Source organism: Arachis stenosperma, chromosome 5 (assembly GCF_014773155.1).
Source record: "Arachis stenosperma cultivar V10309 chromosome 5, arast.V10309.gnm1.PFL2, whole genome shotgun sequence".
NCBI classification, from domain to species: Eukaryota; Viridiplantae; Streptophyta; class Magnoliopsida; order Fabales; family Fabaceae; genus Arachis; species Arachis stenosperma.
Genome location: NC_080381.1, coordinates 141,551,516 through 141,579,192, shown reverse-complemented (window position 1 = coordinate 141,579,192; position 27,677 = coordinate 141,551,516). Strand labels below are relative to the sequence as shown.

Below are 27,677 nucleotides of genomic sequence, written 5' to 3'. Positions count from 1 at the left end.
TTTCTGGAGGAACTTCAGCACTGTCCTAGTATCATTAGTGGGTGTGGCAATGGACTTGACCCATTTGGATACACAGTCGACTGCCACCAGAATATAAGTGTTTGAGTATGATGGTGGGAAAGGCCCCATAAAGTCAATACCCCATACATCAAACAACTCAATCTCCAAGATTCCTTGTTGAGGCATGGCGTAACCATGAGGCAGATTACCAGCTCTCTTGCAACTGTCACAGTTATGTACAAACTCTCGGGAATCTCTGTAGAGTGTAGGCCAGTAGAAACCACATTGGAGGACCTTAGTGGCTGTTCGCTCACCTCCGAAATGACCTCCATATTGTGATCCATGGCAATGCCATAAGATCCTCTGTGCTTCTTCTCTAGGCACACACCTATGGATTATTCTGTCTGCACATCTCTTAAAGAGATAGGGTTCATCCCACAAGTAGTACTTTGCATCAGTAACTAATTTTTTCTTTTGTTTCCTGCTGTACTCCTTGGGTATGAACCTTGCAGCTTTATAGTTTGCAATGTCTGCAAACCATGGTGTTTCCTGAATGGCGAACAAATGCTCATCCGGAAAGGTTTCAGAGATCTCAATAGAGGGAAAGGACGCCCCTTCTACTGGCTCTATCCGGGACAGATGATCAGCCACTTGGTTTTCTGTCCCTTTTCTGTCTCTTATTTCTATATCAAACTCTTGCAGAAGCAACACCCATCTTATGAGCCTGGGTTTTGAATCCTGCTTTGTAAGTAGATATTTAAGAGCAGCATGGTCAGTGTACACAATCACTTTGGATCCTACTAAGTATGATCTAAACTTGTCAATGGCATAAACCACTGCAAGCAATTCTTTTTCTGTGGTTGTGTAATTTTTCTGGGCATCATTTAAAACACGGCTAGCATAATAAATGACATGCAGAAGCTTGTCATGCCTCTGCCCCAATACTGCACCAATGGCATGGTCACTGGCATCACACATTAATTCGAATGGTAATGTCCAGTCTGGTGCAGAAATAACTGGTGCTGTGACCAGCTTAGCTTTCAGAGTTTCAAACGCCTGCAGACACTCTGTGTCAAACACAAATGGCGTGTCAGCAGCTAGCAGGTTGCTTAGAGGTTTTGCAATTTTTGAAAAATCCTTTATAAACCTCCTATAGAATCCTGCATGCCCCAGAAAGCTTCTGATTGCCTTAACATTGGCAGGTGGTGGTAATTTTTCAATTACCTCTACTTTAGCTTGATCCACCTCTATTCCTTTGTTCGAAATCTTATGCCCAAGGACAATCCCTTCAGTCACCATAAAGTGACATTTTTCCCAGTTTAAAACCAGGTTAGTCTCTTGGCATCTTTTCAGAACCAGTGTCAGGTGATCAAGACAGGAGCTGAATGAGTCTCCATATACTGAGAAGTCATCCATGAAGACTTCCAGAAATTTTTCCACCATATCAGAGAAAATAGAGAGCATGCATCTCTGAAAGGTTGCAGGCGCATTACACAGCCCAAATGGCATCCTTCTGTAAGCAAACACTCCAGATGGACATGTGAATGCTGTTTTCTCTTGATCCTGGGGATCTACTGCAATTTGGTTGTAGCCTGAATAGCCATCCAAAAAACAGTAATAATCATGACCTCCTAGTCTTTCTAGCATCTGGTCTATGAATGGTAAAGGAAAATGATCCTTTCTAGTGGCAGTATTGAGCCTTCTGTAGTCAATACACATGCGCCACCCTGTAACTGTTCTTATAGGAACCAGTTCATTTTTTTCATTATGAACCACTGTCATGCCTCCCTTTTTGGGGACAACTTGGACAGAGCTCACCCAGGGGCTATCAGAAATAGGATAAATAATCCCAGCCTCTAGTAACTTGGTGACCTCTTTCTACACCACTTCCTTCATGGATGGATTTAGCCGCCTCTGTGGTTGAACCATTGGCTTAGCATCATCCTCCAATAGGATCTTGTGCATACATCTAGTTGGGCTTATGCCCTTAAGGTCACTTATGAACCACCCAAGAGCTGTCTTGTGTGTCCTTAGCACTTGAATTAGTGCTTCCTCTTCCTGTGGATTTAAAGCAGAGCTTATGATCACCGGAAAAGTGTCACCTTCTCCCAGAAATGCATATTTCAGGGATGGTGGTAATGGTTTGAGCTCGGGTTTTGGAGGTTTTTTCTCTTCATGCGGAATTTCCAGAGGTTCTTTTATTTCTTCTGAATGCTCCAAATCAGGCTGAGCATCTTTAAAGATGTCTTCTAGCTCTGATTCGAGACTCTCAGCCATGTTGATCTCTTCTACTAAAGAGTCAATAAGATCAACTTTCATGCAGTCTTTTGGTATGTCTGGATGCTACATAGCTTTGACAGTATTTAACTTGAACTCATCCTCATTGACCCTCAGGGTTACCTCCCCCTTTTGGACATCAATGAGAGTTCGTCCAGTTGCTAGGAAGGGTCTTCCTAGAATGAGAGTAGCACTCTTGTGCTCCTCCATTTCCAGCACCACAAAGTTAGTGGGAAAGGCGAACGGCCTAACCCTGATAATCATGTCTTCAATCACGCCTGATGGGTATTTAATAGAGCCATCAGCAAGTTGGAGACATATCCTGGTTGGTTTAACTTCTTCAGTTAGACCAAGCTTTCTGATAGTGGATGCAGGTATTAGGTTGATGCTTGCCCCAAGATCACATAAGGCTGTCTTGGTGCAATTACCCTCTAATATGCATGGTATCAGAAAGCTCCCGGGATCTTTAAGCTTTTCTAGGAAGCTTTTCAGAATGACTGCACTACATTCTTCAGTGAGAAGAACTCTTTCAGTTTCTCTCCAATCCTTCTTATGACTCAAGATCTCTTTCATGAACTTAGCATAAGAGGGTATTTGCTCAAGTGCCTTTGCAAACAGAATCTTTATTTCAAGAGTCCTGAGATAGTCTGCAAAGCGAGCAAATTGCTTATCCTGCTCCTCTTGGCGGAGTTTTTGAGGATAAGGCATCTTGGCTTTGTATTCCTCAACCTTGGTTGCTGCAGGTTTATTCCCTACAGAAGTGGTTGGGGAAGCCTTTTTAGAAGGGTTGTTATCAGCACTTGTGTGTGTCTGATCCCTCACTGGCATTTGAATGCCAGGGTTGGAAGCTTGAGTGGCGTTGGACGCCAACTTCTTACCTGTTTCTGGCGTTTGAACGCCAGAACTGAGCTCCCATTAGGCGTTTGACGCCAGCTCCTTGCCTGTTCCTGGCATTTGAACGCCAGAACTGTACGTGGGTTGGGCGTTTAACGCCAACTTTGCATTCTTTTCTGGCGTTTGAACGCCAGACTTATTCCTCTCTGGGCTCTTACTGTCCTCAGAGGGATTTTGGATAGTATTTTGCTCATCCTCTATCAGTTGTTCTTTTCTTGGCTTTCTGCTACTCTGAAGTGAGGTATTTAACGTTTTTTCACTTCTTAATTGAACTGTCTGGCACTCGTCTATTATCTACTTTGATAACAGCTGTTTTGTCTGATTCAACTGTGCTTTCATATTTTTATTAGCATTTTTAGTGTCCTGTAGCATCTCCTTGAATTCTGCTAGCTGTTTTGTTAGAAAACACAATTGTTGATTGAGTTCAGCAACTTGTTCTGGAGGACCAAGCTCAGTAGATACTGCTTTGGCTTCTTCTTTTATGGAAGACCCACTACTTATATACAGATGCTGATTTCTAGCAACTATATCAACAAGATCTTGAGCCTCTTCAATAGTTTTTCTCATGTGTATAGACCCACCAGCTGAGTGGTCTAGAGATACCTGAGCTCTTTCTGTAAGCCCCAGCCCATAGTAGAAGAAGTCTAATTGCACCCACTCTGAAAACATTTCAGAGGGGCATTTCCTTAGCATCCCTCTGTATCTCTCCCAGGCGTTATAAAGGATTCATTATCCTTTTTTTTAAGCCTTGGATGTCCAGCCTTAGCTGTGTCATCCTTTTTGGAGGGAAATATTGATTCATGAATTTGTCTGATAACTGTTTCCATGTTCTTATGCTTGCTGTGGGTTGGTTATTTAACCACCTTTTAGCTTGATCTTTTACAGCAAACAGAAACAGTAACAACCTGTATACATCCTGATCTACCTCCTTGTCACGTACTGTGTCAGCAATTTGCAAAAATTGTGCCAGAAACTCAGTAGGTTCTTCCTGTGGAAGACCGGAATACTGGCAGTTTTGCTGCACCATGACAATGAGCTGAGGAAAATAAATTCCACATGTTTTATTGTTATTTGTCCATATTTTAAACGTATCAGTACGTATGAATTTATTATCGTACCGTAGCAATCACCTATTAAATAACCAATATCTTTAGCGAAAAATTAGAAAATTGGTTAGTGTTGGTAATGCAAGACAAATATAAAAGAAAAATGTTAGTTTTTAACATTTGTTATTTTTAAAATTTATATATATTATTGATGTCATACGCAAAATGAAAAAGAAAATAAAATTAAAGGAATAAGTAATAGCACAAACTCACTATATATATATCTTAAGAATTGTCCTAAGATATACTAAGATAGCACTCAATCCTGAAATACAAGAGAATACTGTATTTCGCTCCAGACGAGTTGCTTTCAACATTGCCAAATGCACCTTGCCTCTATTAATACTAGTAGGATGTACCTACCATTCTTCTAGACATTTATTCTAGTTTTGATTACATTACACTCTTTCCTAACATAATTAGAACCTATAGGATCTGATGCCAACTGATATTGGACTATAAATGGAAAAAGAATGTAAAAGAACAAGAAACAACACAATGGAGGAAAGATGGAGGTGATGCGAGAGAAATGGTGCCAGCCATGCTCATATTTGGTGACTCTCTGATAGACAATGGCAACAACAACAATCTGCCTTCCTTTGCTAAGGCTAACTATTAGTCTATTGCCCTTATGGCATTGACTTCAACGGAGGCCCTACTGGTAGCTTCTCCAATGGTTACACCATGGTTGATCAAATAGGTATCCCTCTCATTCCACTCCCTTATTGCATATTTGTTTCTTTTTTTATATATGAGAGTTGGAAGAGTAGATTCAGGAACTTTAACTATACATAAATAGTCATAATCAGAATTCAGAAGTCATTAAATAATCACATAAGTAATTAAAATAGTCATGTAACGCTATGTAACTTAAGATTATGTGTCAAATGGGTGCAAGTAATGTACAGTATATATGTATGTTTGGGGATAATACTTAATAAGACTGCCTATTCAAGGATAGCTTCATAAGCAGAAAAGAACTTGGTTGTACAGAATCGAGTGAATGAGGGTTTATTTTTCAGTACCGAGGATTGCAGTAGTATTCTTTTGGTGTGTGAGTTTGCCACAAGAATCAGATTGCACATTTGATGACTGACTGTCGAATGTCGATCTTGACATAATCATTTCAACTAAAGCAGCCAATAGAGAAATTGAATTCATGATTAATTTTTCTTTGACCCTGATTTGACTTTGAACTGTATATGATGATTGAAATGCAGTGGAACTATTGGGACTTCCATTGATTCCTGCCTACTCAGAAGCTTCAGGGGATAAAGTGCTTCACGGAGTAAACTACGCCTCAGCTGCTGCCGGAATTCTTGATGCCACAGGCAGAAACTTCGTGCATAATAACCATCTGTCTATCATTAATTATTATATTCAATCAGCTCCAACAATCTAAATTATGAGGATACATTTCTTATTTGAGCATGAGCAGGATGAGCAAATTGGAAACTTGGAGAACACACTGAATCAAATAACTGCCAATCTTGGAGCTGATGCTATGTCTCTTTGTTGGCATGGCTGTTAGAATTTTTATTTTAATTGTGGTCCAATTTGTTAATATAAAAATTAGTTTGGATGGTGTTGTAATTATTTATTAATTACATTGATAGTTGGTCTGTTCTTTGATGGAAAGAGTATGACTCTTCATCATAAACTTGATTTAATTTGTAATTTCCAATTCTTGAATCATAGAGTCAGATGAAATCAAGGTGTGTTTTTTTTGTTGTTATTGTCATGTGATCAGAATTGGAGACCAAAATTTTATAAAGTTTATGACGAAGAATCGTGTTCTTTCCATCAAAGAACAGACCAACTGCCAATATAATTAATGAATAATTACAACACCACCCAAACTAATTTCTATATAAACAAATTGGACCACAATTAGAATAAAAATTTTAACATTCTCCCACTTGGTCCAACATTTGTTACGTATAGTCTGTAATTACATACTATGTTTAAACAATTAAGACAAATTACACGAATCATAACGGTAGGTTCTCATTAATCGAGTATTACCTTCTACGTATTATAATGTAATATCTCCTAATTGAATAAACTCTTTATATGGTATTTATGTAAGAATAAGCCCAATGCTTATTTTAGGTCCTTCCCTAAATTTTATTTGTCATTCTCAATCATGTATGCGCATATATACTAACCAAATGAAAAACAAACAATAATAAGAATTTCATATTCAAATATGTCATATAATATAACATAAGTCATATAAGTGACGTTACAAAATATAAACCCATACTAGTAACATGATCCTTAAACAATTCTGGTGGCATGTCTTTTGTCAAAGGATCAGCTATCATCTGTTAAGTACTAATATGCTCTATCTGTACCTCATTAGACCTAACTCGGTTTTTAATGGCTAAGTATTTAATATCGATGTGCTTACTTCGACTACTTCTTCTATTATTTTTAGCCATAAATACAGCAGTTGAATTGTCACAATATATTCTCAATGGCCTAGAGATACAATCCATAATCTTAAGCCCAGAGATGAAATTCTTTAACCAAACACCTTGTGATGTAGCCTCAAAACAAGCAATAAACTTGACTTCTATGGTAGAAGTGGCTACAAGTGATTGTTTTGCACTCTTCCAAGATACTGCTCCATCAGCAAGTATGAAGATGTATCTTGACATTGACTTCCTACAATCAACACTCCCACTAAGTCTGAATCTGAGTATCCAACAATTTTCAAATTGTCGATTCGTCTATATGTAAGCATGAAGTCCTTGGTCCCTTGAAAGTACCTTAAGACCTTCTTTGTAACTTTCCAATGGATAATTCCTGGATTACTTTGATATCTTCCTAACATGCTAACAGCAAAAGCAATGTCAGGTCTTGTATAGAGCATACATAAGGTTTCCAACGGCTGAAGCATAAGGAATATTTTGCATCTGTTTCTTTTCAAGTTCATTTTTAGGACATTGATCTAAACAGAATTTGTCACCTTTCACAATAGGTGTAACACTTGGTGAATAATTTTTTATTTTAAACCTCTCGAGAATTTTATTAATATAGCCTTCTTGAGATAAACCTAAAATTCCTTTATGTTTATCTCTATTAATCTTTATTGCAATGACATAAGATACATTACCCATATCTTTCATATCAAAATGTCTAAAGAAAAATTGTTTCACTTCATGTAACAACCCTAAATCATTTGTTGTAAGCAAAATATCATCTACATATAAGATGAGAAATATGATCTTGCTCCCACTAACCTTGTGATATATACATTGATCAGAAATGTTCTCAATGAACCTAAATGAAGAAATCACATTGTGAAACTTCAAATACATTGTCGGGAAGCCTGCTTAAGACTATACATTACTCTCTTAAACTTGAAAACTAACTCCTTACCAGCACTTGAGATAAATCCTTTGGGTTGTCTCATATAGACCTCTTCTTCCAAATCTCCTTAAGGAATGTCAATTTCACATCCATTTGATGTAATTCCATGTCAAAGTGTGCTACCAATGCCATAATAATGCGGAAAGAGTCTTTCTTTGAAATGGGAGAAAAGGTTTTTCTGTAGTCAACTCCTTCCCTTTGAGTAAATCCATTAGCAACAAGTCGAGTCTTGTAGCACTCAATATTGCCTGATGAATCCTTCTTGGTCTTAAAGACCCATTTACAGCCAATGGCCTTTTAGCCATCAAGCAATTCTACAAGATCCCAAACTTGGTTATCCGCTATAGAATTTATTTCATCCTTCATAGCATCTAGCCAGAAATTGAAATTATGACTTTCCATTGTTTGTGAAAATGTCGTTAGGTCATTTTCATTACAAACATCATAATCAGACTCAACAAGATACACTACATAGTCACTATAAATTGCAAGCTTTCTTATTCTTGTTGATCTTCTTAATGTTGCATTATCAACCTCTTGTAAAGATGGTGGCATAACAGGTTCTCCCTCTTCTTGAAGTTGTTGTTGAGCAATATATTCTTGAACAATATTTTTATTATGAAAAATTTGATCATCCACCATATGATCTACTTGAACAGTATCTTCATGATGTGGAGTATTAGTAATAGGTTGTTCTACAATGACCCTATTTGTATGGGTATTGTATTGAACAATCACTCTTGTACATGGAGAGATTTGACAAACATTATCATTCTCAACAACTTTAAGAGGATGATTTCTCCCACTTTTCACATCATGTTCTAAAAATCTTGCATTTCTAGATTCAACTATTTTACTTGAATGGGAGGGACAATAAAATCTGTAACCCTTAGACTTTTCTGCATATTCGATAAAATAGGCACTTATCGTCCTTAGGTCCAACTTCCTTTCTTGTGGATTATAAATCCGAACTTCAGCAGGACAACCCCAAATGCGTATATGATTCAAACTAGGTTTCCAACCTTTTCATAGCTCAAATGGCGTTTTAGAAAATGCCTTTGTTGGAACTCTATTTAATATATACGCGGCTGTCTTAAGGGCTTCACTCCACAAGGATAAAGGAAGATTGGAGTAGCTAAGCATACTCCTCACCATATCCAGCAAAGTCCTATTTCTTCTTTTAACTACATCGTTTTGATCTAGTGTTCCAGGCATAGTGTATTGTGCCACAATACCATGCTCTTGAAGATACTTTGCAAATAGACCAGGTGCTTGTCCACTTCCAGTATATCTCCCGTAGAATTCTCCACCTCTATTTGATCTCACGATCTTAATTTGCTTTCTGCATTGTTTATCTACTTCAGCTTTATAAACTTTAAAAGCATTCAATGCCTCATATTTATTATGAAGCATATAGAGATACATATATCGTGAATAATCATCAATAAAGGAGATGAAATATTTCTGACCACTTAACGACATATCAGGACAACATATGTCAGTGTGAATTATTTCTAATATGTCATATTGAGTTAAGAAATTAACTAATATAATTGATGATGACAAACATTAGATTATTGGATAAATTACCCAATTGGTTTTGATTGTTTTGATTTAGTGATGCAGGCCAAAATCAATTCACCAAAGCAACCCAAATTGAATGAAATTAAAAACAAGGCTGGCGAGCTACAAAGCAATGAAAACCCAAAGAAAAATAAAGCAAGGGATCAGACGGGCTAAGCAAATCAAACCCGATCCAAGTTCGATTGCCTCTCTCATTTAAATAATCCCATGTGCTTTCACCAAGAAAAAGCAACGTACACTTTCTCTTTCTTGGTCAGAGAGCAAAGAAGTAAGAGAGAGCTTCTTCCACAAGTTGTTCACAGAAGAAGAAAAGAATGAGAAGGTTAGGCAAGAAAGGTTGAGGTCAAATCAGCATAATCCAACCAAATCAAGCTTAAGCAAAGGTTAAAGGTAAACCATTTCCTATTACATGCATACTGCCATCTTCTCTTCTTCCCAACTCTCTGCTAGTCCAAAAATGAGAAACAAGACAAAGTTGATCTCTGCTCCAATCTGCTGTGAATCTACGGCCACAAGTGAGTCTTGGAGACCAAGTAGCTTCTCAATGGCCAAGATTTGGGTTTACCATTGAGGATATTGTTTTCTGCTTTTCTATGATTTTCAGTCAACAAGAGAAGGTCAGAGCAAAAGTTTCCATTCCAAGGATTAATGGGAAAAAGTGAGATGGTGGGTTGGTGAAGCACACTGCTCACGGGTTGACCTAGGAAGAGCAGCTCAACAACATGCAATGAGATAAAAGAAGTTTGGTATTCATTCAGAAGCCAAGGAGAGATAACCCAGTGTATTGATGTTTTGTTCTGTGAAGAAGCTCTCTGAAGACTCTACTTGGACAGTGTTTTCTTTCAAAGAAGCATTCCACCAAAAATGAAGAACCGAATCAGAAACATGCAAATATGGTTTATCATAAAGCACAGAGGCTGTTGAAGAAGTCAATCTCTTTCATGTTTTACAGATTGTATTTTATTTTTCAATGTTTATCTTTCTGTAATTTCTTGAGTGAAAAGGCATATTAAGAGAGCTCAAGTAAAAGCCAATGAATGAAAAGAGGCTGAGTGATACACTTGAGAGAAAAGCCTAGAGTTATTTTCAGATTTCTTTAGGTATGTTTGTGTCTTGTATCTTGTACCAGTGAGGTACCCCTTTCTTAGTTGGGTGAGCACTAAAAGTGAAGAGTTAGGTATTAACATAGCCAATGTCAAGTTAGGTTAGAACTTGAGTGTGAGAGGATTGTGTCAATCCTGTGGAATCGGTGTATGTAATACTTTAACTATAGTGAAAATTCAACCACGGTTGTGGTAGAGACTGGACGTAGGTTGCATAGCACAAGGCAACCAAACCAGGATACATGATGGTGTTAGCTTTTCTCCTCTCTGCTCTGTTCTGTTTTCTGATATTCATGAGACAAAAATAAATTGTCTCATAAATTTCCGATGCTGAGTTCAAACAGAATAAGAATTGAAAGTTTACTTTAAAGGGTTAAGTTTATCAAATTAAAAGAAAGACATAGATTCAACCTCCCTTCTCTAAGCCTACTACAACCTTCATGTCAGAACTCCTCTTATCACCTTTTTGAAATTTTTTGGTTTGCTTTTCCTTAATGCAATCTACACAAGTATCAAAATTAGTAAAGTCTAGAGGTTCAAGAATCCCATCACTTACTAATTTCTTCATTCTCTTAATGGAGATGTGTCCCAACCTTCGGTGCTACAACATGGAGGATTTTTCATTCATACCATTACCATGCATAACCATAAGACCAGATGGAACATTATTAGTTAAATAGATTTTAAATAAATCACCAATTAAAGTACCACGTCCAATAATATTATAATTTTTAATAATATCAACAGAATCATCATAAAAATTTATACATAATCCTTGTTTTACAAGCTTAGATAAAGAAATCAAATTTTTAGAAAAATCTGGAATATAAAAGGTTTTTTCTAAATCTAAAATACAACCAGTACTTAATACAAGTCTAAATGTTCCAACAGCTTCAACACGTGAACGCATCTGATTGCCCATATAGATGCTCAGTTCACTTCCTATCGGTTTCCTTTTCCTTATAAAACCTGCATGGTATTTGAAATATGAATTTCAGCACCAGAATCAATCCACCAAGTGTCATGACATATTTCAACAAAATTAGATTCAAAACACACTAAAGGAATAAGATCACAAAGGTTAGTACCTATCTTTTCAAGCCAAACTTTAAATTTTGGGCACTCCTTCTTCATGTGTCCTTTCTTTTTACAAAAGAAACATCGTGCACCTTCTTTTTTCATAGGATGGGATACAATACCCCTTTTTTTTCTTCTTATGAGTTTGCTTTTTACCACCTTCATTTGTCACTAATAGTGCACTTTTACCAAATTTCTGAATTAGCCTTCCTTCCTCTTGCACACACATCATCAGTAATTCGTTAATAGACCATTTTTCCTTATGTGTATTATAATAAATCTTAAATAGTCCATACTGGGCAGGAAGAGAATTTAGAATAAGATGCACCAGAAATGAGTCAGAGATCTCAACCTCTAAAGCTTTCAGTTGTGCTGCAATATCTCTCAACTTCATGATGTGTTCACGCACACCTCTTACGCCGGTAAGCCTCATAGATGACAATTGTGCCATTAGGTTGCTTGCAAGTGCCTTACTAGAAGACTCAAACTGTTCATCAATAGCCTTCATATAATTCTTGACATTCCTACAATTGGGAATTGAACCTCGGATACTAGTTGAAATACGAGACTTAATGAACATCATACTTAAACGGTTGGATTTCTCCCACCGTTCATATAATGCTACCTCGGCTTGAGAACTAGCATCAGTAGGTGTCGGAGGCTCTTCCCTACAAAGAGCACAGTCAAGGTCTGCACACTCTAAGTGAAAGAAAATCTTATATTTCCATTCTTTATAGTTGTCACCACTTAACAAATGAATATCATTACTGCTGCAAATAATAAATCATGCTAACATTACTCAACTTTAAATAGGTACATCAAAATCCATAATATATGATAATACATGCCAATGCAAGTCATGTCAAAATTCATATGAATCATATAGTATTATTAAAATCTACCTGTGGGCAAAGATTTTAACACACACATAATATTCACTATATTAGCTAAAGTATTGAAACTAGAAAATAAAATACTACTTCTTAATATAGGGCTGCACACGGATCAGATCTGATCGGATATAGCCTAAAATTCTATCCGATATGCACTGCACTCATTGGATAGGATCGGATTGGATACGATATCTGCATTTTTTCAGGCCAACGGATCGGATCGGATCGGATATCGGGTATATCCGCATAGTTAAAAAAAAACTATTTTAAGATTTTATTTGATTATTTTTACAAAAAAATATCCATAAAATTCATTTTTTACCTGTTTAAACTTATTTACTCCTAAAATATTATCAATAAAAGTTCTCTTGAATAACAAAAAAAAATAATAACACAAGATTTAAGTTTAATTATTCTAAGTTGAAGTACAACATAGAAAATTAAAAACAAGATATCATAAAATTCATAAAAAACACACTAAAATTCATATCACATTAGGATTTACTTTCTTAAACTATGCTATTTATACGAGACGTGCGGATTTGTGGATCGGATCCGCGGATATCACTATGCTATTTAAACTACCATAGTGCAGATCGGATAATATCCGCAAAATTTGTATCGGATGCGGATAATTACCGCGGATATGCGAATATTATCCGATCCATGTGCAGCCCTATTTTAATACCTGCAGGCTAATTAAGAAGTAAGAAATATTTTTTATTTCAATCTAATTATATGTGAATAACATAATAAATTTTTGTGGATAAGTTTATTATATAATTCATAACATACAAATATATCATATTAATATTTATGTGATTTATTTAAATATAATTATTATCAAGGATGCTGTGGCTACTCCTCAATAAATCATATATTAATCACAATATGATATGTAGCGGAAGAATTTATATTGTATACAAATATAATCATTAAATATATAAATTCAATAACATAATTAATGTTAAAAGTGATGATGATCTAGTGGGCAACTATTTTGCCAATATTTAAAAGATCCAAGTTCAAACCTCACTCAAAGTAAAATTTGAATTTTTTTAACAAATTTAAATTTTGAAAGATCCAAGTTCAAACCTCACTCCAACCAAAATTTGAATTTTTATAACAAATTTAAATTTTAAAACCAATTTAATGTTATATAACAAACAAAATGTATCCATTGAAATAAGTTTTTTTTTGTCTTTTCTCTTTCGCCGTCTTCTCTTTTTTTTTTCTTTTTTTTTTTAATATTCAAGAATAAAAAAAACTTATGAAAACATGGAAAATTATACTATTATAAAAAATTTTTTGACTTCTTATGGTGCGTTAATTTTAATTTTAATAATTTTTTTATTTATTTCAAAATTTATACTGTATATATTTTTTTAAAAATAATTTATTAAAATAATGCATAATAATTAAATTTTGAAATGGCAAAGAAGTACGTAAATTACTGGTTTTATGAAACATGGGCAGCAATGACTACTTAAACAACTACCTTATGCCTAACTACCCAACCAGAAATCAGTACAATGCTCAGGAGTACGCTCATCTCTTGGCCCAAACATATAACACGCAGCTCACTGTACGTAACAAGTTCGTAATTCTTTACTTTTTAAAATTTTCATTTTTTATTTACTGATGTATTCAGAGGTTGCTGCGGCATAGGAAGGAACAGAGGCCAAACCACATGTCTTCCATTCCAGACGCCATTCCCCAACAGCAGCAGTGAACGCTCTCATGGGGATGATAGCTTTTAATGGGAACTATGAATTCAATCCAGTAGTTGACCGTTGAGACAATCGTTGTGGTGTACTGCTATTTACTCAATTCAATCACAACCAACTCTCTTGTATGAATTTAGTAGTACTAGTCTAATCGAACAAATCAGCTGCTATAAATCAACTAAGGAAATTTATTATTATATTATCATCATCCACGTAATTAAGGAACAAGAACAACATCAGCAAATTGCAGTGACACATAAACAACTTCAAACATACGTAAAAAGTAGAACGGCTCTCTCTTAGAGCGCTGCCAATTGTTGAATGTTAATGGGATAAGTGTATGATTGTGAGGTGTAGGTTGCCTTGGCTAGTAAGATGTTGGCAAGTTCAGTTGGGTGGAATGCATCCCAGAACAAGTACTTGTGTCGATCTTGGCATGGCTGTTGAAGAGGAAGGCAAGTAATCTGCCCATTGTTCTTTCCAACCCCACAGCACCCCTTGTCCACCACATCAAATCCTGTATGTGCTTTTCGGTGATTATTACAATGTACAAGATATGTGTCGAATTAAATATATAAAACAACTTTAGTTTTACCAAGGGACGTTCCATTTGAAGATAGATCTTGGCTGCTTTGATAAAAATCCAGATATACAAACTTTGCTCCTGGAAGCTGCCCTCCATTAATATTCTGAACCATTCTCTTAAGACCTGAGTTGAACAATTGTATGGCACTGTTGATTTTTTCGTTGCATCTGCTGTTATTCCCATGGAAACGGGCCAATTGATATGGTATGCACCCGATTTGGCCAACTGCTGTAACAATCACTTTCCTAGCACCTAGCGAATACAATTGCTGCAAAACAATAGAATGAAACGTGACATATCATATCATACCTAGTTGTAACAATCACTTTTTTATTCTTTTTGTCTTAAATATTGTGTTTGTAGACTCTTTTCTTTTGAGAGAGTGTTCCATCGAAGCAAAAGTCTTACAGCTAGTTGGCGACCGTACTGTTGAAGAAGGATCGTTGCAAATGCTCTGGCAGTGTAATCAGAGCTGGTGGAATAAAAATCTGGCATGAAATAGTTATTGAGGTAATCGTTGCTTCCCATCCCTGAAAAGAACAAACACTTGCCAAGGTAGCTGTTAAGCGCATCGTTGTCTCCTCTAAAGTACCTCCTCAACTGCTGCACTGTTTCTCCAAAGTTAGAGACTTGCTCATTCATTGATGTATGAGCCCCCTGCTCATTTAGAAATTAGAATTGTTATGAAAATTAAAAATGAGTGGTTGTCGTTGGTTTTGAGAAATGCATGAATTGTATTCCAGAACCATACAAGGATTTCTCATATGTATCATGTATGTATATACTTAATTACCAGATTACTTCCAGTTTCCTCCCGGATGCCTGCTGCTCCAGATGCATAATTGGCTCCTCTTAAAAGGTCCAAGCCCCGTGCTCTTGAATATGGTGGAATATATGTTGGAAAACCCAGAAGTTGAGCTGCAATTACCAAATTACCAATATTGCTTTTAGATTTGGTTAACACATGAACGCTTACACGTATTTATTGTTAGCTAGTAGCTACAGCCTACAAAAATGAATTCTAAGTGTTTATGTAATGAGACAAGTATAGAATATTTCCTTTTAGGCTATGCGACGTTGAAAATTGAAAGTAATATAGCTTGAAATATGTCCATTCGTAATTCATCACATGCTAATTCTTCTCTATATATCTCTAGCGATTGTTCACTCTGTTATGATTTAGCCGATTACTAGTATATTAAGTAACAGAGTTTTATGAATTCAATATTATATTGAAGTTATTTATTTATTCGGTGCGAGACTCATGACGTACCTTTAAAAAACGAGAACATTAAATTGTTATAAATAAAAGTAAAACAAATAGTAGAAAATAACGATTGCCTTCTACTATTTGAATACTTTGTCATCTTTTCTTGAATCTTTTACTCCTGCTCATATTATCCATTATCAATAATAATAATATTTAAATGACAATAAAAAATTAATCTGAATAATTTAAAGTTATTTCATTTAATATTTATTAATCAATACTAGAATAATTATGTAATTTTAGAGATAATAAATATGTCATTACAAATATTATGTATATAAAATTATAAATACTATGTTATATAAGATAACTTTAGAAAGTATATCCTTATCATTACCGACCTATTATTATCCAGATATAACACATACACTAGTTAATAAGCATGATGCAAGATTTATAAAATAGAATGGAAAATTAAATGAATTTACCTAAAGCATCAACATAAGTTCGACCATTGGTAAAGCGGCCAGTAGGACCCTGTGGGAAGTCAATGCCATAAGGCCTGTAATTGGCTCTGGCAAGGGTTAGCATCCCATTGTTGTTTCCGTTGTCAACCAATGAGTCACCAAAGATGAAGAAGCATGGCACTTGGAGTCCTTGTTGTGGCGACCGCGGCTGACACAAGCATATATCACTCAAACTTAGTAACCACATGCATGCGCATGTCAAAATAGTGTCCCTAAAATGCTTCATCTTAATGGACTGACTAATAATTTTGAATCGACATGGCGGTATAAGGACATTATATACACTTTTATAGAGAGAGTTACATTGTTGTGTATATATTAAATATTTATGGCCTTCATGTGACAAGCATAGGCCTTCATGATAATTGGTTCGGCAAGCGTGAAAAAGTACCTTTTCCTTTTGGGAGGATATGTATCATGTATGTATTTATGGCTTATTCAACCACAACCGCACTTGCATTATACTATCGATCGGTGACTTTGAGGTAAAATCCCGTGACCAAAATTTATACTTGGATAAATACGGTCTTTCCTAAACCCAAATTAAATATAGCTACATTAGTGGAGGAGGGTATTTTCAATTTTTAATTGCTTGCACGATGGATTCTTCCTTTTCAAGTGTGGAAGGACTTTAATTTAGAGTATTTATTTTTTCCGGCTTCTCCCCGGCCACTGCTAATCCAATAATCCTTCGTACAAAAGCCAGAGTTAATCTCCATGTTTTACCCACCAGCTCCCCTAGCTAATAGTGTTGGGGTTCTTCAGAAAACTTCTTTGTTATAATCAGTTAATCACTACCCAAAAGAAGCAGCTTCCGTGTATAGCTCTCTCCACAAAGCAACTGATTCCTTTAAGTTCTAACTCAGCGCCAAGCCAATTAATAAATCATAGAAAAGAAGGTTTTGAATCCTACGGAAATATTACAAATTCACAATTCTGTGTACGGAAAAAATTTGATAGATCTTGGTGTTAGTAAAGTATTGGTAAAGAAATGGTTGATTCCAAGAATTTTTAGTTTTAAAACTTGTTAATGAAATGTAATCATATATTCAACTTAAACGAAAGAGTAGTTTGGAAAATTGTTAAGAGAGAATTTTAGTTTGATCATATAAATTATAAATTAATTATTTAAGATTTTTATTTTAGAAATATAAATGAAAGCGTTTGTTAGAAAAATAAAAGTATAATGACGGAGCCTTGAGATTATAAGAGAAGGAATATTTAACTAAGAGTAATACTATATTATTAAGAAATTTTATTATTTTTTGTCAATATTTAATTAACATTCTAAATTATAAGTATTAAATTCTAAATTTTAAAATCTAAACACTAATTTTAATGGTATAAACCAAGTTTGGTTGGTCTAGTAATTAGCTCACTAGTCCGCTTAAGCAAGTATCGGGGGTTCGAATCCCGCCTTGTGCATGCAGCAATCCATTGGCCAGCGGCACACCTTTAAATGGAACTCAGTACCGCGACGGATTAGTCCTTGACCTGTCGGGTTGAAGAATACCGTGGGAAACCAAACAAAAAAATTTTCTAATGGTATAAAAACAAAGTATTTAGCTAAAAATATTAACTAATACCGATAAAAAGTGTTAAACCTCTAATATTTCTCTATAACTAAAATTGTGAAATAACATGTAATAATCATATTTTCGATTTACATTTTAACATCAAATTCGTTGCTAAATAGAAATAACAAAAAAATTAGTCTCTAAAAAAACTAAATTAAATAAAACACATTTTCTCTTAGGAGAATGAAAATTGGAAGGCCAATCAGATTAGTTATTATTCCGATTGAAATGTGAAAAATTTTAGGAGAAAAGGATGTCGGTTTGTTAACCAAGTATTTTAATAATATTTTAGTGTTTAAGAGGATGTTGGATAAATAGAGAAAAAGTACATTAGTCTCTATATACAAAAATAAGGGAGGCATATAAAATTTTAAAAACTACAGAATCGGATCAAACTCATAAGTCACATTATGATATCATGGGAAAAAGTAATAGAATGAAAGTTGAAATATGAGATACAAATCTCAGAAAATCAGTTTGGTCTTATGGATAGATATAATCGCTAAGAAGAATAACGGGCAGATATCAAAATAACAAAAAGGATCTACACATAATATTTATTAATTTAAAAAAAAAGCATATAATAAGGCATTAAGAGAGATTCTATTAAAAATTTTGGAGAAAAAGAGGATAAAGAATGAATATATCCATGCAATTAAGGAAATGTACAATGAGACTAAAACTTATGTAAAGACTTAAAGTGACGTGTGACAGAAGAGTTTTTTATTGGTGTAGAATTGCATTAAGTATCATTTCTAAGCCCTTATCTTTTAACATTAGTTTTGGAGGTGTTTACAGAGCATATCAGGGAACTAATACCATATTACGTGCTTTTTGTCAATGATATCGTTTTTACGAGAGAAACAAAGGAACATTTAAATTAGAAGTTAGAATTGTAGAGAGGAGGACTAAAGGGGTACAATTTGAGTATAAGTTGCAGTAAGACGGTATATATGGAATGTAAGTTTGATAGGCGAAGAAAAAATACTAATACAAAAGTAAAAAATTGGAGAAACCATTCAACTACAGGTAAAGCATTTCAAGTATCTTAGGTTTATGATGTAGGATAATGAAAAAATTGAGGAGGATGTAAAATATCGGATACAAACGGGTTGGTCAAAGTGGTAAAGTGCGCCTGGTTTTATATGCGAGAAAAAAGTACCTTTAAGACTTTAAGAAAAAAATTTTCACATTGCCACGGCTATGTTGTATGGAACACAGTGTTAGAAAGCAAAAGAATAAGAATGAACATAAGTTAAGTGTGGTAGAGATTAAGATGTTGTAATGGATGAATAGCCACAAACGTATGGATAAAATAAGAAATGAAGATATAAGAGAAAAGTTAGAACGATATCTATTACAAAAAAAGCGTAAAATCTCGTCCTAGATAGTTTAGATATGTGAAAAGAAGATCACTAGAATACTCGAATAGGAGGATGAGTAAGATACAAGTTAGAGAAAGACTTAAAAAAACCATGCATGAAGTGATGAAAAAAAATCTACATATTAATAGTTTGATTACAAACATAACAAAATACAATAGTGTCTTTTAATTTATGTAGGTAAACCTACTTAGTAAAATAAGACTTTGTTATTGTTATTATTCTATTATGTCAACTTATTTAATAGTTCTTTACGATGACAAATAACGTTCTAAATATGCTTTTCATAAACTCAAAACTAACCAAAGGGAATAGGAATTAAGAACTACGAAACCAATTTTATTAATTTCTCAAGTTAAAACTAGAATCTTCAATTTCAAATGCTATAGCATGAATTCAAACTATCAGACCACATTTCAAATGCATGCTGGCATATACGGGAGCTTCAATCATTGGTTGTTGCAATTCTCTCCCGTGTGACGCACGGGCATGAACACTAATAAAAACATCAAAAGGTTACTTGTTCTTGTCACAAAAAAAATTAGAATAAATGTTTGATCGAAAATTGACCCCACACTTCTAGCGGCCGAGAACAGAGACTTTGCACCCACCTCGCTAACTCTCTTTAGAAGTACCACACTTGTTAATTGTTATGAGTGTGTTTTAAGTCTATTTGTCTCTCTCATCTTTCGCTTCTTCCTTATCAATACTACTCTCCGTGTCTCCCATCATCCCCTCCATACTTGCCTGAATCCAAATACAATGAAGAAGATGAAGATCAATATAATGCTGAGGAAGTGCAAGAGCTTGTCAAATTGGCAGCTAGGAAGATCTTCATCATATAGCAGTTTGAGGTCCAAATCTGTGAAGGAGAATTTGTGGGCTGGAAATGAGATGCAGGAACATGAAAATTTTGAAACTATATTTGTTGGCAGCACAAGGAAACGGTACGTAATCAGCTCCAAATATCTGAATCATCCTCTTATGAATGCTCTAATCAATAAGTCAAAGCGAAACGACGGTGATGATTATGAAAATGTTTTGGTGGTTAACTGTGAGGTAGTTCTCTTTGATCATCTCTTGTGGATGCTAGAAAAGGCAGATCCAATGCTCACTGCTGACTCTCTGGAAGAATTGGCTGACCTCTATGTCATTTAATTAATTAAGAGTTCTCTTTATGAAATTGGAGGGGAAATATTGTCAATCCAATTTTTATAATACCACTCCCATTATATGCTTTATTTCTATTACATCTTTATCTTAAATTATCCGCTCCTTAATAATAATAATAATAGAATGTAAGTATGTAACAAATTTAATTAGGTGGTGTATGTGTGGGCTACGCCAAACAATCCTAGGGACCCTAGCTTATTTAACAAAACAAAGCTCTCTTTTAAAGCAAAAATGGAAGAAATAACAATCGTACGTTTATACTCGTCATAGACACCACCATTACGGGTGTTTGCGGTGCGGTTTGGTTCGGTTTCAAGAGAAAAAGTCATCCCATCCGAACACTTAATTTATGTGCGGTGCGGTTTGAATTGGATGAACTTTTTTTGAAAATCCGATCCGATCCGATCCGATTACAAGCGGTTTGAATCGGTTTGAACTTGCGATTTTTTAAATAAAAAAATTAAATACATATAACAAATCTTAACATCAAATTTTTAAATAATCAACAATGACATAACAACTCTTAACATATCTTAAAAAGCCAACGATAACATAACAATAGAAATAAAATTATAAGTTAGTTAAAATAAATAAATAAATAATATTTTAAACATAAAATATTTATTAAATAATAATAATACATGAATAATAAAAAAATGTATAACAAATTGAACATATTATAAATATAATTGTAAATATAATAATAAAATAATAATATTATAACACATTGTGCGATTTGAATTTTAATTTGGATCGGTTTGAATTTGAACACCCCTGACCACCATATATAGTTTGCTGCTACAGAACATGATTATTTGGGTGCGCTTCACTTGACAACTCTACAAGGAACACGGGAAAGCGAATATAGATTGTTATCTCTATCATTTCTCTATTACCCATCTCGAATATGAGTGTTTCAATCGAATGATGTCACTATTATTTTTCCGAAGTGATTTAATGATCAAAAGTTATTGCAAGCCAAAGCACCCTAGACCCAAATTCTTAATGTAATTAGTGTTAGGCCTACTTTTAAGCAAACCAAACTAAAGCGTATAACAAATTTCAAAAAGATACAAAAGGTTTACGGATCAATATAGAGGTTAGTTAGTGTATTAACAAATTCTCCCATCATAACACTTTCTTACTACTCCAACCTATGTAAAAACAATTCATCATCACTTTATGGAATACATGTCCACGACTCGGCTTAAAAGTTTAAAATATAAAAGAAAATCCATGCTAAGAAGAAATCTTTTAAAATACAATCCAAGCGACGCTAATGCAACTAGCCTTCATAATCTCCCTGGGCAAATTTGTTCTCAGGGTAAAAGACAGCTACAACTTGATTTCCGCCAAATTTCCGTCCATTCAATCCAGCACGGGCTTTTGTAGCACCATCAACATCAACATACTCCAAAAACACCTGCAAGTAATATTAAGTAATATAGCCACAATATATAGCAAATAAAACAGCACTATCAAAGCATCTTCATATTCGGAAAGCAAACCAGCAATATTTCATATTTCTATTAATGATACAAAAATGAAACTGGAAAAAGAATGGGAAGATTGAATTTCCAGACAAATAGCTGAAAGGGACCAACCTTTCCAACGCCAGGGGTAGCTTCACCGTTTGGTTGTGGGCGAGGGATCACCACATTCACCAAAGTACCTACAGATTGTAAAAACAAAATAAAATCCGAGTGTACAAATTAGTTTCCAAAGCATGTAACAACAAAATATGCATCAACGGAAATAGAAGGTTATGGAAAGGCTTCAGTCTGTAAAACTAGGCCTGATTCTTTTTTCGGAGAATGCGGAACAAATGGCTGTAAAACAAATAAATAAGACAACAAAAATCAATACATAGTAGCATAGTCTGCAGTACAAAAAGGTAAACTAAATCCCGAATTACCAAATTTGGAGCACTCCTGCCTCATGTCATCAAGAATCTCTTCGTAGTCCTCATCATCCTTGAGCTCATCAGAAGAAACTGCATGGGTTAAACACACCACCTTTGTTGCCACTAAAGCTGGTTGTAACATAAGTTTCTACACCAACCAACCACATGGAAATTACATATCTCAAGATATGCAGAGAGACTAGGTAACAAGTATATTGTTATAAAAAACAAATATGTTATACCTGAAGAGCGATTTGCTGTTGTGCATGCATTAAAATGCTCTCTTGCTCAGGTTTAGGTTGCTGTGGGTTAGCACCTTGGTTAGCTCGTCTAACAGTAAGAGTCTTATCTCCCATTTTTATTCCATTGAGAGCAGCACAGGCAATATCTGTAACTGCAAGATCTTGGTAAACACAAAATGCATAACCCTTTGAGTTTCCTGTTTCTCTGTCTTTCACTAGATCAAAGCCCCTAAGAGGACCAAAAGTCTCTAAAAGCTCTCTTATCTGTGTTTCTGTAAAGTAATATGGAAGACCACCCACAAAAATTCGATCAGGGCCATCGAGTCCTCCAGCTGACCCGGGCGTTAGGCCAACAGCACCGAGATTCAAATTGGGATTAGGTTGGCTTGGACCTAGGGTAGCAGCTAAAGAAGGATTATAATCTGTAGGTCTCCTGACCTTAACTGGTGCCCCCTGAAGTACAAAAGCAAAATTCACTAAAACAACAACCTATTGATACCAACAAATTCAAACCAACTCAATGGAATGCGAGCTAAGTTGTAGTTGGGAAAAAGAATACCTCAAAAATAATCCCATCCAAAGCCATAGCATTGCTAGCTTCCTCAACAGACCTCATCTCCACAAAGGCAAACTTCTTGTCATGGTTAATGTAAACATTGACCACTGCATCACCTGACCACAATAAGATTGAATGAATTAGGTAACTTAAAATGTCTGCAAACTGGCTCAATCCAATGAAGATTTTACCGCACCTGGTCCGGCAGTGTTTCCTCCAATCTTAGCCATAACCTGACTGAAGAAAGTAGCAACTGACTGCAGCAAAGAAGGAAAAAGATAATAGAAGAGAGATTAAAAGCGGCCACAAACAAAATCAACAGAACAAATATATGGTCCATTTGCCACTTTATATAGTATCAGTAAGAGTGAAACAAATTAGAACTTCCTTCTCAACACAAAACACAAGAATCAGAATAAGATAATGTAGTACCTGTTCATTCGCCGTAGGAGGTAGGCCCCCAACATACACCCGTCTAGCATGACGTGTAGCCTGTATATTTGGCAAATTAAATAAGAGACAAAATTTGATGCTACTAGAAGAATAGAAAGAAACCGTGATCATAGGAAAAAGGTTTATATTTACCTGTTGTGTCATAGCCTGAACTGGCATGACGGGAAGAGCACTAAATGGCTGCATCTTGAAATGACAGAAACAAAAAGGTGAAATTAGTGAAAATATTGTACCAGAAAAATAGAGGCGGGAATAAGGAAAGGAAGATACCTGACTAGTAGCCAACGGAAACATATTTGGAAACATCCCAGGAATAGCAGGATTTGCTCCAGTAATCTGGCCTGCAGACAAGGTACATTACATCTCAGGAAAAAAAAGTCATTATTTCAATCTTTTCCCATCCTATTAAGTATCAAAAGACTCCTGCTGCTCCAGTTTGCATGAGCTTAAGGATAATTTAACTTCTTTGCATGTATTATATATGAATATGAATAGGATTAAAAGAACATTATAAACAAGTTTTAGAGATAATATTTGTAAGTCACCAAAGTAGTCAATAGTTTCCAGTTGAAGATGAACAAGACCCACCAAAACCGGTGCATTGATTCCTCCGTGGACATAAAAGCTACAGTGTCGGCTCACGCCCATTGTCAGCACAGTGGGGCTAGTAGCCCAACATTGCCTTCTTAGAACACAAGACAAGACATAGAAACAAAACAAACAACACCAAACACAAGACAAAAAAACCAAAGCATCTTTTAGTTCCAGAAGTATATCACCAAGTAAAAAGAAAGACAAAATTACACACCATGGGAAACCACTCTTCAAAGAGCTATATACCAGAATAATAACTGAACATAGCTTACCAAGTTAACACCATGCAATGTGATATGAATTTTCCATACTAGGACAACCAAAGAAAAAACAGTTCAGACTATTAAAAGTTTATAATATATACATATAGGAGCAAATGTACCTGCAACAGCAGAAGCACCAGCTAACATTGCAGAGGCAGGAGGAGCCATATCAAAACCACTAGTCCTTTTGCTGCAAGTAAATATAGTTAATTTCCAATCATAAATAGTACCTGTAAACAGTTTTAATTTGAGAAAATAAACTGAAAGCTCATGATTTTATCCTTGTATCGTATAGGTGCTTTCATTTCCCATTACACTTTTGAGGCACACATAGACTTGTTTAGTTGAGTTTCAGACATTGTTATTATATCTTAAAATAAGCTTTCTCAATGACCATATTCAAGGTAGGTAGAAGCTTTACTAGGATTGGAAGGCATAAAACGATAAGCTTGATATAATATAATCCTTCCCTGACATCAAGAATAGAAATTCATACAACATTACATTGCTTTCAACTGTGCACCCATCAACTGTTGTCAAATGCATCGAGAATTATTTTACAATATACCTCTTTGAGCGCGAACGCGACCGTGACCTTGATCTATGCTCAGATCTACCCCTCGAATGAGATCCAGAACGTGAACGAGACCTGCGCCTGTGCCTATCCTCTCTATCATAATCCCTTCGTCTGTACCATCAAAAGATATAGAAACAAATTGGAAAAGAAAATGAACAAAAGACAATAAAATGAATGTGAAAATATAGGCATAAGCAAGTATCTTGGGAAATCAACAATAAATTCTTAGAAGATCTGCTAACCCGTGCTGACAAAGATACACAAGCTCATACTCAGATATAAGGAATAAACCTGAGATGGATTATTTACCTATCATAGTCCCGGCTTCTGTAATAATCATCATCATCTCTATCTCTTCCCCTTTCCCTTCTCTCACTGCGATCCCTATGGCGGTCTCTGTGATGGTGGTCCCGGTCCCGATCCCTTTCCTTCTCTCCATCCCGATCTCTTTCTCTATCTTTGCTTCTCTCCCTATCTCTGTCCCTTTCCCTACTTCTCTCTGTGTCCCTGTCTCTGCTTATCTCCCTATCTCTATCCCTGTCCCTCCCCTTGTCTCGTTTCCTGTCCTTTTCTCTTCCCTTCTCACGCTCCTTTTCTCTGCTCCTTGAAGATTCTCTATCATACTCCCGAGAGCCATGCTGCGAATAGAAATATAAACAACAAAAGAGTAATGAAGCACGTATTTACATACCCAATAACTAGCAATATATACAAAAATAAGGGTAATGTCAATAGACATATATGCCACATAGTCCGTATTGCATGTGAAGCAAGCATTAGGTATACATAATCCACAATCAGAATCACCTAATTGATAATAAAATGAAGGACTCAAAGCCAAGGCAGCCAATAATAAACAGCAGATATAAACATAAACATCAAATATGGTGTACGAATTACATATTTCAACCTACTTTTTAAAATTAAAAAAAAAAAAAAGCAGCAGAGAGACTTTCTTCCTTAGAATTAAAAACAACAAAGAATCATCTTGGTAGCAGCTTCCTTAGAAAGACTCAATAGTCAAAAAATAATTACGCAAAGTAAAAAGCTCACAATAACCTTAACATCTCAAGCTATAATCATGCAAAGGGGAGCGTAATCAAACAGAAAATATTAACACAACATACACACATATAATTACACATATAAATCTAATTAGTAATTGCTTTGCCCTGTTCCGATTCTAAAGAAGGAACCAAAAAAAAAGAAAACCCGCTCTGAATGGCAAGACATAGAAAAGCAGAGAAAAGGTAAAAGGCATCTAAAACCCTGATAGATGTAGAGTGCAATAAAAGGACCAAACCCTAGTTAAAATGGAATCACAGAGAGAGAGAGAGAGAGAGAGAGGATACGTGAGATTTGGAGTCGGGGAGATCGTCGTTGGTAGGGTCGGGAGGAGGAGGAGACGAATCAGGACGAGAATGAGAGTTGTGAAGACGCTCTTCTTCTTCTTCACCGTTACCTTCGTATCTCTCGTCGTATTCGGCCATTTCCTTCTCACTGGTGTGTCCCTCTCTTCTAGGCTAGCTAACTGCTCTCTGCTTGGAATTTGTTTCTGGATATATTCATTTATGACGTATATAATATATATATATACGGAGACCAAGCTTAACCCTCTCGGTCTGTTTTGTTTAACCCATCTTCTCAAATGGGCCTTATAAGTCCCTAACTTTCATTATAATAGCCCAACAGAAAGCCCTAATCATTATTATGTCCTTTTTACATCCACAGCAGAAAAACCAATCCGTTAAAATAAAAAATAATTCAATACCAAAAAAAGCAAAATAAAAAATATATTTTATTGATCATCTGTAAAATGTAAACAAAAATATTTTATCATAAAATATTTATTTTTCAATTTAAATATATTTAATGAAATTTAATATTTATTTTAATAATTTTATATAATTAAAAAAAGAATATATATATAACCATTTTAGCACCTAAAAATTTTTTATTTTGACAAACTGGATCTTAGTATTTTCTTTTAACAAAATAAACTTCTAAATATATATTCTATTTAATAAAATTTTTATATTTTCTTTTTTTAATCGAACCTTTATACATTATATTTATTTTTAATTTAATTTTTACAATAATAAAATTGTTTAAGATAATAGAATATTTTATTAAAAAATCGAATATTCTTGTAATTAGATTAAAATGATTAATAATTAATTAACCACACATTTTTTTTAAAAAATATCAAAACAATTCTTGATATTTTGTCCAAAGTGAGAGAACCTACTCAGCCCTAACTTGTCCTCTGAAGTTCTTATTCGGTGGCATTTCTCTTCCGTTCGTGGGTGTCGTCGTCCATCTGCATTGTCGTCCATGGCGGCGTGAGCATTCGTCGGCTGGTGGTCTTCCGTCGCTTCTGGTCTGCTCTGCGCTGTCCATCTGTCTGCTTTACTCTGCTCTACATAGTTTGTCCGTGGGTTCTGTCGCGTTCCCTCGCTGTTCCCTCTTCGTATCCTTCACTCTCCAACTGTATTTGTCTTTCTTCTTTCCTTTTGTTTCCTCAACTACTATGGACAGAAAGTCATTTGGGATGGATATTGTTGACACAGAGAATGAGAGGTCAGATTGCAGCGA

General features: G+C 35.2%; 3 protein-coding genes and 1 pseudogene across 7 annotated transcripts; 2 read left to right on the top strand and 2 right to left on the bottom strand.

Annotated features, from left to right (window-relative positions):
* Positions 1 to 553: 553 nt before the first annotated feature.
* LOC130981601 (GDSL esterase/lipase At1g71691-like) lies at positions 554 to 14,072 on the top strand (annotated as a pseudogene).
* A 167-nt stretch (positions 14,073 to 14,239) lies between these two features.
* On the bottom strand, positions 14,240 to 16,593 carry LOC130983208 (GDSL esterase/lipase At1g33811). The gene is made up of 5 exons (XM_057907402.1): positions 16,324 to 16,593; positions 15,419 to 15,543; positions 15,034 to 15,282; positions 14,635 to 14,893; positions 14,240 to 14,556 (listed from the first exon to the last, which is right to left on the bottom strand). The coding sequence occupies exons 1-5, from the start codon at positions 16,586 to 16,588 to the stop codon at positions 14,339 to 14,341; spliced, it is 1,116 nt and encodes a 371-aa protein (XP_057763385.1). The 5' UTR covers positions 16,589 to 16,593; the 3' UTR covers positions 14,240 to 14,338.
* A 3,413-nt stretch (positions 16,594 to 20,006) lies between these two features.
* Positions 20,007 to 20,552, top strand: LOC130983138 (auxin-responsive protein SAUR78). The gene has a single exon (XM_057907316.1). The coding sequence runs from the start codon at positions 20,084 to 20,086 to the stop codon at positions 20,477 to 20,479; it is 396 nt and encodes a 131-aa protein (XP_057763299.1). The 5' UTR covers positions 20,007 to 20,083; the 3' UTR covers positions 20,480 to 20,552.
* Positions 20,553 to 21,562: 1,010 nt separating this feature from the next.
* On the bottom strand, positions 21,563 to 26,637 carry LOC130980233 (splicing factor U2af large subunit B-like). Of its 5 annotated transcripts, none has more exons than XM_057903898.1 (13): positions 26,435 to 26,637; positions 25,392 to 25,720; positions 25,074 to 25,193; positions 24,625 to 24,695; positions 23,919 to 23,989; positions 23,781 to 23,834; positions 23,628 to 23,687; positions 23,392 to 23,452; positions 23,199 to 23,311; positions 22,640 to 23,092; positions 22,410 to 22,545; positions 22,099 to 22,166; positions 21,563 to 21,917 (listed from the first exon to the last, which is right to left on the bottom strand). In XM_057903898.1, the coding sequence occupies exons 1-13, from the start codon at positions 26,570 to 26,572 to the stop codon at positions 21,780 to 21,782; spliced, it is 1,812 nt and encodes a 603-aa protein (XP_057759881.1). In that variant the 5' UTR covers positions 26,573 to 26,637; the 3' UTR covers positions 21,563 to 21,779. The 5 variants fall into 5 exon arrangements, with proteins under 5 accessions (XP_057759881.1, XP_057759882.1, XP_057759884.1 ...); XM_057903899.1 differs by having other exon boundaries at positions 23,781 to 23,828; XM_057903900.1 differs by lacking the exon at positions 21,563 to 21,917 and having other exon boundaries at positions 22,097 to 22,323.
* Between the last annotated feature and the right edge of the window lie 1,040 nt (positions 26,638 to 27,677).

Coding starts and splice junctions, on each gene's coding strand:
- LOC130983208 (XM_057907402.1), bottom strand. CDS start 16,588: ATGAAGCATTTTAGGGACACTATTTTGACATGCGCATGCATGTGGTTA. Junction 14,894..15,033: donor AGTACGGTCGCCAACTAGCT/GTAAGACTTTTG, acceptor ATTGTTTTGCAG/CAATTGTATTCGCTAGGTGC. Junction 14,557..14,634: donor TTCAAATGGAACGTCCCTTG/GTAAAACTAAAG, acceptor AAGCACATACAG/GATTTGATGTGGTGGACAAG.
- LOC130983138 (XM_057907316.1), top strand. CDS start 20,084: ATGAAGAAGATGAAGATCAATATAATGCTGAGGAAGTGCAAGAGCTTG.
- LOC130980233 (XM_057903898.1), bottom strand. CDS start 26,572: ATGGCCGAATACGACGAGAGATACGAAGGTAACGGTGAAGAAGAAGAA. Junction 25,721..26,434: donor TCCCCGACTCCAAATCTCAC/GTATCCTCTCTC, acceptor TTCTATTCGCAG/CATGGCTCTCGGGAGTATGA. Junction 23,453..23,627: donor CTCCTACGGCGAATGAACAG/GTACTACATTAT, acceptor TCTTTGCTGCAG/TCAGTTGCTACTTTCTTCAG.